At 43.8% G+C, this 14,945-nt stretch overlaps 1 protein-coding gene across 10 annotated transcripts in view; it reads left to right on the forward strand.

Moving 5' to 3' along the window:
* Nucleotides 1–9,877, forward strand: part of MAPT (microtubule associated protein tau) — a 111,879-nt gene extending 102,002 nt beyond the window's left edge. For 6 of the 10 annotated variants that reach the window (XM_069751297.1, XM_069751301.1, XM_069751295.1 and 3 more), the window contains 3 exons: nt 307–388; nt 1,164–1,276; nt 8,356–9,877. In XM_069751297.1, the coding sequence (XP_069607398.1) occupies nt 307–388; nt 1,164–1,276; nt 8,356–8,571 (411 nt within the window). In that variant the 3' untranslated portion in view covers nt 8,572–9,877. Of the gene's footprint in view, nt 1–306; nt 389–1,163; nt 1,277–4,976; nt 5,110–8,355 lie in introns of all 10 variants that reach the window. The other 4 variants (XM_069751305.1, XM_069751303.1, XM_069751298.1 and 1 more) reach the window with 1 other exon arrangement.
* The last annotated feature ends 5,068 nt before the right edge of the window (nt 9,878–14,945 follow it).

The following is a 14,945-nucleotide window of genomic DNA, read 5'->3' on the forward strand; positions in this document are numbered from 1 at the left end:
GGGTAGAAGGCTCATGGCAAACACCAAGGTTAGTCTGTACCCTCCCATTAGACCGCTTGATAGGGATTTACAGGGAGAATGCTGTATATAGTTGATTTCTGAATTTATGCAGGACTGTAAGTAATGGATTGTTAGGATACTAATTAAACGACAAAACTTCCTGTACTTATGTTTCCTTTGCTTCTTTCTAAAAAATGACTTCATCTCCTGATGTGCTGTTTAATCATTTCTATATGCCACTGAATCCTAACCACTGCTACAAGTGTAAGTGCTACTGCCGCCTCTGACATGTTTTCCACTCTACAGGTGCTGATAACACACAAGCCAGTTGATCTCAAGCACGTGACTTCCAAATGTGGATCCATGAAAAACATCCACCACAGGCCAGGTACGTCCCCCAGGAATACCTGCATGCTAGTTTAAAGGGACTCTGTCAGCACAAAATGATTGTTTAAGCAAAGCACAGGTGCTCAGTGCCCCTTTGGTGTGCCCAAACAGTTAAGTGTTCCTTCCCATCTAGCTCTACCATCATCTCGCTCTTGTAAGGTCTGGACTGTCAGTCAAGGATGAGAGGGGAGGAGATGGATGGAAAAAAGTAGCTGGAAAGGGGCACTGAACGGTTTGGGCACACCATGGGTGTACTGAGCTTGGTTTGAACTTGCTTGGTTCAAACTGTGCTTGGTTTGAACAATCATTGTGTGTAGACAGACGTCCTCTAAGCTGCCACTCTGTCACACCCTCATTCCTTACACTGCACATCTGTATGTTTAGATTGACTAATATGTTCAAGCCCAAAAGGAAGTTAAAGGGATCCTGTCATGAGATTCATGCTGCCATGAGCCATGGGCAGGACCCCAGCCTGTTTCTCCCCACTCCGCTCCAGTTGACTGACAGGTCTCTCCCTATGTGTGTGCCTATACCTGGGAGTCAAAATAAACAGGGAGAGGAGAAGCTGGCCAGGGACCTACCTTAAGCTAGTCATCTGAGATGCATAGTCCTTGGCCAACTTTTCAAAATATATTTACTCTGAAGTGTAAAACATACATGGCTGCAGTCGTGGAGCCTGTGTCTGGTTCATGCTCATGTGTTTGGGATTTACTGACAGGTTCCCTTTAATACATATTGCATCTTCTCAACCAATGACTTTCCTCTTTCTGACACAGGTGGAGGAAACGTAGAAGTGAAATCTGAAAAACTGGACTTTAAAGAAAAGGGTTCATCCAAGATTGGCTCACTGGACAATGTCACTCACACACCCGGCGGAGGAAACAAGAAGGTACAGAGTGTCACCTTCATACTGCTTACTTGGAAACCTGGGCAGTAAAAGGATGTCCATATCAGGCCATTTGTGACTACTGTGCACTCCGTGCTGCCCCCTCTGGTAATCAGAGAGTTAAGGTCACACCTTGCAGACAGGTATGCCTCCTAAGGGCCTCAATGACCACCACCACTAACCTAGGTGGTTACACCAAATGTGAACCATACTACTGTGGGCACTAATGCCTGAGCAGACCACTAACCCCATTATTGTATTGTGACAGTGCTGGTGGAGTGGGTTCACAATATATTACCAGATCTCTTATAGTGCCATGGACGAGTTACTCGGTAAGCAGTCACTGGAGGGACAGGTATGGACGCTTCTTGCTGCTGCCCAGGTTTCTGTAGGACTAACCCTTCTTCAGGCACCAATGCTTCTTACCAGTGTTTTCTTCTAGATTTGTGGAGCAGGCTGTGCTGTTGTAAGTACAGGCCTGCAGCTGCTCCACACCTCTGCTTTCCTTCTAGATCCACAAGTTGGGTCCTATTTCATCTATTCTTAATATTGATCGGCCAGATGTGCGCTGCGCACTCGACCGCACTGATCCGTTTCGTGCACTTTCTCTGGAGAACATTTCCTGAGTCTCTGCTTCATTTTTTCCAATTTTCAACATGTCCTGCAAGTCAGGACTTCTGCTGCCTCAGCCTGTCGTCTCTGCGGGACTTTTCTTGGACCTCCCATTCTTTAGCCCATTTCTGACTGTTGCCTTTCTCGCTCACACACTTCTCCCCACCCTTCAAACTATGGGGGCAAACATTGCTGCAGTAGATAGGTAATAAGAACCAGCTAAACTAAATTTCGCAAACATTTTGTTTTTGTATTTTTCAAGCACTGACCTCAGCAGTATATTTGCTTTGTAAAAAGCAGTGACGCTCCCATTTACACCCATCCTCCCTTACCCTCACCATTATATCACCACTCCAGAACATTCCCATCATTTTCAATTTCTTCGAAGATAAATATCAAACATTACATAAGGATATAAATAATTGTCAGATCAGAGTAGATTCAGCAGATCAGAACTGATTGGTCAGCAGGATTACGAGCTGACTGTGTGAGATCAACTTAATTTGGGTCATTTCAAGTTTATGGTCAGTTTTTGAGATCCTCTTACTACCTCAGGGATGGCAAGTCTAACACAGATGGTAGTTAACTACAGTCACCACTAGAGGGAGTATAATAACTCACTGTATGTGACCTACACATAGTCTAACACAGATGGTACTTATCTACAGTCCCCACTAGAGGGAGGATAATAACTCACCGTATGTGACCTAAAAAAATATTTAGACTTGAGAGTCCTCAGTAGTTGATACCTTTTAATGGCTAACTGAAAAGATGGTAACAAATTGCAAGCTTTCGAGACTACTCCAGTCTCTTCCTCAGGCAAAGACTAATAGAAATTCTGAAGAATCACAGATTTATGCACAACACGGCACAGAAAAATGCCATAGAAAAGACAGGTGCACGTGAATCAGAATTACCATTATGTGAGTGATAAACAGTTGTGTCCATAAATATTGGAACAGTTCATGGATAAGGAGTGTGAATGTTTTATGGTCCTCTGATTGAATCTAGTTATGTGTTATGATGACTCGGAGCAAATTCCTTAATTGATGTAAAAAGACATAAATCCATGTGACACATTCATTCCTGCACTGAGAGTTTTAAAGGTCATCATCAGCTTATATTCCCAGACTCTTCTGTCTCTCTGAGATATGAAGTTACCTTTTAAGGGCTCATACTCACTTGCGCGAGACTTCTAATACAAGTAATTTCATGTCCATAATGGTATGATCAGGGAGACAGAAATGTATTGCCACAGGTAGATCCATTCTTTTTTCTCTTATTGTATGGCGATGAGAGTTCATCCTTGTTCTCAGTTTTTGCCCTGTCTCCCCCACATACAGACCCCCAGTTGGACATTTAGTACAAATAATTAGGTACGCCACATTAGAAGTGACGCAGCTGAAAGTACCTGGTATCTTGTAGTCCTGATGTGAATTGGAGATCTTTATTTTGTCCGTGGTCATTATAAATGGACAAGTTTTACATTTGTTCTGGTTGCAAGGAAAGGTACCTGCAGCTGTTGGAGAGGACATGGAGCTTCTGACAATGACGCTTCTTAGATTTGGGGGCTGCCTAAAACACCGTAGTGGGGGGGTCTGGAAGAATGGATTGTAAGCGGGCATCTTTATGTAGTAAAGGTTGTAATTTCCGTGCAGCTCCTCTCAGCACCTCCAGATTTGGATTGTAGGTAACTACTAGAGGTACCCGGTTATTTTCTTCTTTAGTTTTGTAATGTAGCAGGTGATTCCTTGATATTCTGGTGGCTCTTGTAATTTTGTTTTGAATTGTTCTTGGATGGTAGCCCTGATTCAAAACAATCTTTCTGAGGCGACCAAGGTGTTATTATTATTATTTATTGTTATAGCGCCATTTATTCCATGGCGCTTTACATGTGAGGAGGGTATACATAATAAAAACAAGTACAATAATCTTAAACAATACAAGTCATAACTGGTACAGGAGGAGTGAGGACCCTCTGCGGGGGCTCACAATCTACAAGGGATGGGTGAGAATACAGTAGGCGAGGATAGAGCTGGTCGTGCAGCGGTTTGGTCCATCGGTGGTTACTGCAGGTTGTAGGCTTGTCGGAAGAGGTGGATCATCTCTATCCATGGGGTTGGAACATATACGATTGTATCTGATGGCTTGGCTGTAGACAATAGAGTTTTTTATATGTTTTGGATGGAAACTGTCCCATTTAAGGTATGTTCGGCGGTCTGTTGGCTTCTGATACAGGGATGTTTCTATTTCAATGTTCTGCAGCTTAAGGTTTGGTGTCCAAAAAGTTATCAGTTGTGTCCTGAATAAAGCTGGGTGTATCCTTTACCAGTGGTTTAAGAATACCCTTTACCCATCCAGATACCTGCTCAGTAAGGGTGCCCACACATGAAATAATTGGTCTTCCTGGATTTCCAGATTTGTGGATTTTGGGAAGCATGTAGAATGTCCCATTGTCTAACGCAGATGGTACTTATCTACTGTCACCACTAGAGGGAGTATAATAACTTGCTGTATGTGGAGTGCTTACACTCCCTCTAGTGGTCACTACGAGCAGCTACAGTTAGGGCTATAATGCATTTGAAACTCCAACCCCATATAAAAATGGAATTAATCAGCATTAGAACTAATAACCAAATGGGTTAAATGGTGGATTGTCACTTAAAGATCAGAACCATAACATTTTTTCATTCACTTCATTGAGACAAAACATTACATGGGGAACAGAGGGAAGAAGCCTCTGCTGATCCACAGCTGTAGATCTCATCTGTGTTCTGCTCGCTATAGACATCCATAAGCCTGATGGCCGGACCGTGTGGTTGTGCTTACACACTGTCCGTGCTTTCACATTTGTGTATATTCACTGTGCTGTATACTCACATCCCTGGAGGTCTGGGATCATAAACAGGATGTGGCCATCACTGCTGCCACACAACATTCCTCCATATCTCTAAGGTCCCTATCCTGCTGCCTTCCACGCTTAACCCTTTGCCTTCTCTGCACTTCTCATGGCATACTGCTCCTCCTCTCTTTATATACATGTAATCAGTCCTCACCTCATCCTTCCCCAAAATCATCTTATCACCTTCAGAGAGAGAAAGGGAACTATGAAAAGTCAGGGGGAAGCGATTCCCCCACAAATGGGCTCTACCTGGGCCTTCCTCCTCCTCCCCCACCAGAAGAACTAGAGGTGCCTGATTTATTGCGTGAAGAGCTGAAGAGCGGTAAGTACTATGTAGCAGAGAGGGGTGTAAATATTTCTCTGTGTACATATAACGAGCGCCCTACATGCTTCAGATATGAGAATGATTCAATAAAGGAAATGTGGAAGGGAAATATTGGCATACATCTTACATATAAGACCTAATACATGATCTACATGTATATCCATCCAACCACATAAAATAAATAGTAAGTGGTTAATTAAAACAGTGCCACCTTGTGGAGTTACTGTGTACTTTCAGCCTTTGTTTGGGCTCTTTATAGGGCTACCTTCACACAACCCTCTGAATTTATTGGATCAGTCACCACAGAGCTGCCTGCATTTACTGTGGGTACGGAAAGTATTTAGACCCCTTTACATTTTTCACTCTTTGTTTCATTGAAGCCATTTGGTAAATTCAAAATGTTTACAAATTTATTAAAAAAGAAAAACTGAAATACCGTATCACATGGTCATAAGTATTCAGACCCTTTGCTCAGTATTGAGTAGAAGCACCCTTTTGAGCTAGTACAGCCATGAGTCTTCTGCCATTCTTCCTTGCAGATCCTCTCCAGTTCCATCAGGTTGGATGGTGAACGTTGGTGGACAGCCATTTTCAGGTCTCTCTAGAGATACTCAATTCGGTTTAGGTCTGGGCTCTGGCTGGGCCAGTCAAGAATAGTCAGAGTTGTTCTGAAGTCACTCCTGTTGTTTTAGCTATGTGCTTAGGGTCATTGTCTTGTTGGAAGGTGAACCTACGGCCAAGTCTGAGGTCCAGAGCACTCTGGAAGAGGTTTTCATCCAGAATATCTCTGTACTTGGCCGCATTCATATTTCCTTCAATGACAACCAGTCATCCTGTCTCTGCAGCTGAAAATCACACCCCCATAGCATGATGCTGCCACCACCATGTTTCACTGTTGGGATTGATTTGGCCAGGTGATGAGAAGTACCTGGTTTTCTCCACACATATCGCTTAGAATTATCACCAAAAAGGTCTGTCTTTATCTCTTCAGACCAGTGAATCTTATTTCTCATAATCTGGGAGTCCTTCTTGTGTTTTTTTTAGCAAACTCTATGAGGGCTTTCATATGTTTTGCACTGAGGAGAGACTTCCGTCGGGCCACTCTGACATAAAGGCCCAAATAGTGGAGTGCTGCAGTGATAGTTGACTTTGTGGATCTTTCTCCTATCTCCCTACTGCATCTCTGGAACTCAGCCACAATGATCTTGGGGTTCTTTACCTCTCTCACCAAGGGTCTTCTCCCATGATTGCTCAGTTTGGCTGGATGGCCAGGTCTAGTTTTTCCAAACTTCTTCCATTTAAGGATTATGGAGGCCACTGTGCTCTTAGGAACCTTGAATACTGCAGAAATTCTTTTGTAACCTTGGCCAGATCTGTTCCTTGCCACAATTCTGTCTCTGAGTTCCTTGGCCAGTTCCTTTGACCTCATGATTCTCATTTGGTCTGACATGCACTGTGAGTTGTGAGATCTTATATAGACAGGTGTGTGCCTTTACAAATCAAGTCCTATCAGTTTAATTAAACACAGCTGGACTCCAGTGAAGGAGTAGAACCATCTCAAGGAGGATCACATAGAAATGGACAGCATGTGACTTAAATATGAATGTCTGAGCAAAGGGTCTGAATACTTATGACCATTAGTGATGAGCAAGTGTACCCGTTGCTCGGGTGACCTCCCAGTATTTGTTAGTGTTTGGAGATTTAGTTTTCATCGCCTCAGCTGAATGATTTATAGCTACTAGCCAGGCTGAGTACATGTGGGGGTTGCCTGGTTGCTAGGGAATTCCCACATGTAATCAAACTGTCTAACAGTCGCAAATCATCCAGCTGTTGTGAGGAAAAGTAAATCTCCGAGCAGTCATAAATACTCAGAGACCACCCGAGCGTGCTCAGGGGGGGAAACCTGAGCAGTGAGTACACTCGCTCATCACTATTGACCATGTGATATTTCACTTTCTTTTTTTATTAAATTTGCAAAACGTTCTACATTTCTGTTTTTTTCAGTCAAGATGGGGTGCAGAGTGTACATTAACGAGAAAAAATTAACTTTTTTGAATTTACCAAATGGCTGTATTGAAACAGAGTGAAAAATTGAAAGGGGTCTGAATACTATCCGTTCCCACTGTACATGCACTACTCTGGTCTGTACATTTGAGCCAGACTAATGCAGGCAGCGATCTGTGTGGAAAATATTCATATGCAGTTGCACATATGGTGACATTGGGGGTGAGTGCAAACCATTCTCCATGCCGACCAAAAATATGTTAGTTTGAATGTACTTTTATATGTAAAAATTTTGGTACCTTGCGTGAAGAAGAGCTTAAAATAAAGTGCAGTTACTTAAGAAATGATGGGTTGTGTCTGATATTGCAGCTCAGCCTTATTGAAGCGAATGGGAATTGTAATACCATATACAACCTCTGGACAAGAGTGATGCTGTTTATGGAAAAAAAATGTTCTACTCCCCTCTTAGACCACTTTAAAAGTGGGTGATGACGTTGTGCAAAGATTTTACGGCGCTTGGCATTTTCACACCATTTTCGCCTATCTCTAAGTGAGCCGAGCAGGGATTGGGCTTGGCGACACCCACTTGTCAAATTCATGATGAGTGGGGGTGTTTCTTTTACCACAAATCTTACTCTAGTCTTGCACACCACCCTGCCCCCTCATCAAGACTAGCATGAAAAACGCATGTCTTGATGAATCGTGACCATCGTCTCACAAATACAGAAATAAGAGTTGGTGCATATCGATTCATAGGACCCGCTCCATTGACGGTGCTAGTAATCTGTGGTCGCTGGACTGGATTCCTGAGAACTGTCGCTTACATAAAAGGATCCCAGCTCGTCTTTTGATTTGCAGGCCTGGCATGACGTCATTATTGTGGCATGATGCACATGTTGTATTGTGACAGGCCAGCTAATCAAATAAAGAGCCACAGATGGCAGGAGGAAGACAGATGGCAGTTGTCACAGATTACTGCCATAGCCAATGGACCGGATCCTGCAAATCGATTCACACCAATACTAGCAGGGATGTATATACACAGAGTTAAATATTTCACAGTAATGTATATCACCAAATGGGAGTATGAGCTGAGGCAGCCACCAAAACCCAAGACACGTTTCGCAGGCAGGCTTCATCAGAAGGTTTTCTATCCCAATGTACTCCTAAAGTTGTACTGATAGCAAAAGCTTGCAATCACACAAATGACTTACTCATTTGTATTTGTCTCTTTTCCAGATTGAGAGCCACAAACTGTCTTTCAGGGAGAATGCCAAAGCTAAGACGGACCACGGAGCAGAGATTGTTTACAAGTCTCCTGACCCCTCTGGAGAGACGTCCCCCCGGCGTCTCAGCAACGTCTCCTCTTCCGGCAGCATTAACATGTCTGACTCCCCACAACTCTCCACATTGGCTGACCAAGTCTCTGCCTCCCTCGCTAAGCAAGGCTTGTGATGAGCTAATCTCTGTATTGGAGCTGCTGGTGCGAGAGACGTAGCCGACATTTAAGAAAAAGGGAAAGTTACCTAAAATTGCCCACACCCAATTGAATAATGAAACTGTCTCTTGTATACTTATTTATTACACGTCCCATCCTTGGAGGAGCATCTCCACCTACTCACTAGTAGCAGAGGGGAGAAATCGGGTGTATTCATTGATGTTATGTATATTTGGTTTTCATTCTAAGACACAAAGGGGCGATAAAGGTGAGTGCCATATAGATCTGCCATTTACATTGGGTTCCTAGGTCAGAGCAGAGTCTTAAGCATGGGTGGGGACTCCGCATCCATCCTGTTCACCATAAAAGGAAGAGACCCCCTTCCCGGAATAGAAGGTCTTTAATTATTTTGAGCCATCACTGCAATAGTTGCTTCCTAATACCATTAGGGGGTTGTCCAGGATTAGAAAGGGTCTGCTTTTACAAAAACAGCTCCAGTCTCATAAATGGGTTGTGTCTGGTATTGCAGCTCATTCCAGCTAATAGACCGGAGAGGCGCTATTTCTGGAATTAGCCCATTTAAATAATAATAGTTTCCGAGATATTACATTGCTTTGACACACAATTTTCATTTTCTTCTAAGGGGAACATGGGTTGCATGATTGCAAACTCCCAGACTATGAAATAGAAATGTTCAGTCTATAGTAAACACTTGCTTTCCCATAGTCTCGGCTTCAATCAACTTACACTATAGGGACAAGCCAAATCTGTACTAAAAGCTTTTTTTTTTTTTCTTTTATAGTCAGCGCTGCCAAATCTGTAGTATGAATTTAAGACTTCCCCATGTTTCATGTCCTTAAGATAGCACCCCAACACCGGCATGCATGCTGCAGGAATGATAAGGTGTTTAGCACCTCCGGCAATGAACAGGTTATTCCACCCTTAGACCATTATAACCTGTGCACTTTTTTGGATGACCTCAGTCCATCCCTCCGATACACGTCCACCTTGCCCTGAAGTTTGCTTGTTCTCTCTGAACTCTTGTGTGTGATTTATAACGGAACTGAAGAATTCGCAGTGGCTGCTATCCTGGTTTTTGAGGGTTTTTTATGCTGTCCTTCCGCTGCAGCCCCTTCACTTTCTAATTTTAGTATTGCCTCCCTTTCTCCCCTCTGTTAACGTCATCGGTAACGACCCCCAATATACACCCCCTTTTCTCTCCATTGTGTCTGTGGCTGTCCATATTCTGTGTCGTGTCTGACCAGCTGGTTCACACGGTCTGTTGCTGTATAAGTGGATTTGGAAATAAAGTTATTAATACAACATAGGTCTCGGGGGCTTCATTTTCATTCTGGTAGGAAAAGGGCACTTCCACAGTCATATAGACTTAGCCTAAAAAGATATGGTCTCTCCAGAATTTCCAGAAATTCCAAATTTTAGGAAAAACAACCTTTGGCTATGTGAATACGTTGCGGATTTGCCTTCGGATCCGCAGCGGATTGGCAGCAGTTTTCCATCAGGTTTACAGTACCATGTAAACCTATGGAAAACCAAATCCGCACTGGCCATGGTGCGGAAAATACAGCGCGGAAATGTTGCGTTGTATTTTCCGCAGCATGCCAATTCTTTGTGCAGATTCCGCAGCGTTTTACACCTGCTCAATAGGAATCCGCAGGTGAAATCCGCAAGTGTTTTTTACCTGCGGATTTTTCAAAAACAGTGCGGAAAAATCTGCACACAAATCCACAACGTGGCCACATAGCCTTTAACATATGAACACAGCCGGTTTGATGCTTCCTTGCAATGCTGGGGACGACCCCGATGGATGTCAACAAAAGCAGGAACTGGAGTATAGTACTGCTACTGAAAAGAAGTCCATCAATGGAAAATGACTCTTCAAACCAAGCACAGGCCAGCCATGCACCCTTCTACCTACTTAGTTTCCATCTATCTCCACCCTCTTCTTCCATGATTGACAGCTCTGGCTTTACAGGAGCCAGAGGATATCGATAGATGGGGAAACAAGTATATACTGTAGGAAGGTCTAGTGAACTGCTTGGCCACGGCAAGGCTGCACCAAACGCTGGTGCTTGGTTTGAACGGTCATTCTCAGATGACAAACTCCCTTTATTCTGGTTTATCTATATACTTACCCTCATAAGTGACAATATTAAAACTCTATGCATGTTACGGTGTAGGTTCCTGATGTGTCGTCAAAGCAGCTCTGACCTGTTAAGACATGGAACTCCACAAGTCTTCTGAAGGTGTCCTGTGGTACCTGGCACCAAGAAGTTGGTAGCAGATTTTAAAGAGCTATTGCCTTCAGTGAGTCTGTCAACACCAAATGACATATTAAACAAAACATGTGTTTGATGCACTGTTTGTGTTGCTAAACTGTTCAGTGTACCTTGCCACCTACTTTTCTTTTTCCTCCCCATCTATCTGTACAACCTTTCTCCTATATAGACAGTTCCAGCCTGACCGAAGGCAGAGGATTAGAAAAACATGATCACTTTCAGGAGAACGTCCACCACCTCCTCATGCTCAGGTGTTGTAGAGAGGTCATACAGGCACAAGGAGGCCACACACACTACTGAGCATCATTTCCTTGTCTTGAAGCATTTCCACTGTAGTTGGATCAGCCTGTAATTTGATTTTCCACTTTGATTTTCAGTATCATTCCAAATCCAGACCTCAAGGGAATATTCATTTTGATTTACATTGATTTCATGTTTTATTGTTCTCAACATTCCACTATGTAACGAATAAAAGTTTGCACCTGGAATATTTCATTCAGCGATATCTAGGATGTGGGATTTTAGTGATATATCACCCACTGAAGATCTTGTCATTTTTACGGTGACTACTAGGGCTATTGTTAGACTCCTACTTCCATTTGGGCACAGACATTAAATACAATTTATTAGGGCAAATTTATTGCTGTTAAAAGGGTTTGTCCTGTCTAAACTGATAAGTCTGTGTGACTGCAGAGTGACTGCAGCCTTATGAGTTCCCCCAGCATGCGCTGCAAAGATTTGCCGGTTTCTGAGCCAGGAGCAGCAGGTACGTATGGGTTATGCATACTCCCCGGGCAGAGCCCGTCTAATGGGTGTGGCCTCACTCCATACACTTCTATTGAGCGAGGTCACGCTCAGTCTAGTGATACAGGCATCCAGTGAGCATGGCCTTGCTCAAAACAAGTGTATGGAGTGAGGCCACACCCATTAGACAGGCTCTGCCCAGGGAGTATGCATAACCCATACATACCTGCCAGTCCTAGCTCAGAAATCGCCAAATCCCACACCGATTGTGCTGGGAAGATTCATAAGTTTGTAGTCTCACAGAGTGCAGGTCTATCAATTTAGACCAGACAATCCCTTTAATGAGCATGCTCTTTTCCAGGCAAATGGTATTTTGCAGGAGGGAGGTGAGCTGTGACATCAGACTCTGTCAATGGTGGATCTTGTGCTATCTACTCTATGATGATGAAATTGCTGAAAAGTCTTTTGTGCAGAACAGGAAACACGAGTCTAGCAAAAGACTTTCTGACTAGTATGAAAACTGCAATTATATATGTAAAAAAAAAAAACCACACCATATGGAAGAAAAAAAACCCAAAAAACTCTTGAACAAGTTGTTTATTTAAAAAACATGGGTCCCACGCTTAACTCATGGTCAGAGATGGTGCTGAATCTGAACATAAATGCGGATTTAAAGGGTGGGTCATTTTCTACTGCCACATTCCCTTTAAAGGGAACCTGTCACCCCCAAAATCGAAGCTGAGCTAAGCCCATGAGCATCAGGGGCTTATCTACAGCATTCTGGAATGCTGTAGATAAGCCCCCGATGTATCCTGAAAGATGAGAAATAGAGGTTACATTATACTCACCCAGGGGCGGTCGCGGTCCAGTCCGGGGCCTCCCATCTTCTTACGATGACGTCCTCTTGTATTCACACTCCGGCGCAGGAGTACTTTGTCTTCCTGTTGAGGGCAGAGCAAAGTACTGCAGTGCGCAGGCGCCAGGAAAGGTCAGAGAGGCCAATTGCATTGTGATACATGCAGAAGAGGATGCCTAGGTCATCCTCCCCATCTGAGGCCCTACGCATGGCATTACCAGTTTTGCTTTGAGTGTGCATTAATGACAACCCTCCACCAGGTTGAGTAAAGCTGGACACATAGATTAGTGGCTACAGAAATGTTTTTTTTTTTTTTTTTTTAATTTCTCCTCTCCAGTGCAGGTATATTAAATTACTAGATGGTGGCCTGATTCGAACGCATCAGGTATTCTAGAATATGTATGCGTAGTGTATAGCACAGCCCACGCAGTACATTGCGCAGCCCACGAAGTACATTGCACAACCCACACAGTACACATTGTATATTGCGCAGCCCACGTTGCATATTGCGCAGCCCACGTTGCATATTGCGCAGCCCACGTTGCATATTGTCCAGCCACATAGTATGTTGCCCAGCCACGTAGTATACAGCACACAACCACGTAGTATACAGCACAGAACCACGTAGTATATTGGCCAGTCACATAGTATACTGCCCAGTCACGTAGTATGCACCATATCCCTGTTAAAAAAAAAAAAGAATTAAAATAAAAAATAGTTATATACTCACCTTCTGGAGCCTCCGGATCGAAGCGTCCGGTTACCGGCGCTCCTCGCGCGCTCCAGTCTAAAGATTGCATTGCGGACTCGCGAGATGATGACGTAGCGGTCTCGCGAGACCGCACGTCATCATCTCGCGAGACCACACTGCATGCAGCGGTCACCGGGGCGTCGCGAGGAGCATCGGTAATGGGCCGCTTCGATCCAGGGGGCCACCGGAGGGTGAGTATGTAACTATTTTTTATTATTTTTAACATTAGATATTTTTACTATTCATGCTGCATAGGCCCACGAACACTGACATGTCTCCGTGTTTGGCACACGGAGACAAGGTCCACAAAAAATCAATGACATCTGCACAGATGCATTGATTTTAATGTGTCTACGTGTGTCAGTGGCTCCGATACGTGAGGAAACTGTCACCTCACGTAGCGGAGCCACTGACGTGTGAAACCGGCCTACCGTTGACCAAGCATAAGCAGGTAGCATCATACAGAGGAGAAAAGAACACGCCTCCACCATAGGTTATAGCAGGTTTTTCAATGTAACGGCTCATTCACACGTCAGTCATACGAGTGTGATCAGTTTATCCCAGGTGTGAGTTTATTCACATATCCCATGATCTCTGCAGAGTGGTCTGCACAAAAACAGACTTGTCCAATAGTGATCAGTTTCAAATCAAACTCGCCAATACACGTCTATGAACCTGTGAAAGACTAATAAAAAAAAAAATGGATTCCATCCATGTGCTCCTCATGGATTGTTTTATCAGAGATGCTTTAGAAACCTCCAGTGTCCCACACGCCATAGGAGAAAAACTTGACGAAACTGACAGTGAGGCTATGTGCACACGGTGCGGATTGGCCGCTGCAGATTCGCAGGTGTTTTCCATGCGGTGTACAGTACCATGTAAACCTATGGAAAACAAAATCCGCAGTGCACATGCTGCAGAAAATACCGCGCGGAAACGCTGCATTGTATTTTCTGCGGATTCCGCAGCATTTTTCACCTGCTCCTTAATAGGAATCTGCAGGTGTAAAACAGCAGGTGAAATCTGCACAAAAAAATGCAGGAAATTTTTCAAAACCGGTGCGGGAAAATCCACACATGAAACCGCACTGTGGGCACATAGCCTTACTATACTCTGAGGACACTGATGAAAACCATTGATGAAACTAACCTTTTTTTTGGCACACAAGAAAAATCACTGACATCTGAATGAGCACTTTAAAGGGAACATGTCAGCAGGTTTCTGCTATGCAATCTGCGGCCAGTACGAGGTAGGGGTTAAGACACTGAATTCATGTCACATCAGGTCGTGTGTTACTTACAATGAAAATGTTATCACCTGTTGATCATCATTGTCCAGACTAGATCAGTACATGCATACTAGTCCAAATCTGCCCCCTCCTGTGACAAGCAGCTGTCTATAGAGAATGTACATAGAGCCTGGTGTTGGCTGGGGGAGCTTTCTCAGCTAAAACTAAAACCTTGGACCAGAACTGCTGCACCCAGTAAACTAAGTGATAAACCAATGATTTAGGGTATGTGCACACGTTGCGTATTCTCTGCGGATCCGCAGCATTTTTTGCAGTGCAGAAACGCTGCAGATCCGCAATTGATTTGTGCACACTTTGCGGAAAATCTGCTGTGGAAACGCTGCGGTTTAAAAGAAGTAGCATGTCACTTCTTTTTTGTGAATCTGCAGCGTTTTTGTACCCATTCCATTATAGAAAACCGCAGGGGTAAAAAAACGCAGCAAATCCGCAAGACA

Source organism: Ranitomeya imitator, chromosome 2, assembly GCF_032444005.1.
Source record: "Ranitomeya imitator isolate aRanImi1 chromosome 2, aRanImi1.pri, whole genome shotgun sequence".
Taxonomy (NCBI): domain Eukaryota; kingdom Metazoa; phylum Chordata; class Amphibia; order Anura; family Dendrobatidae; genus Ranitomeya; species Ranitomeya imitator.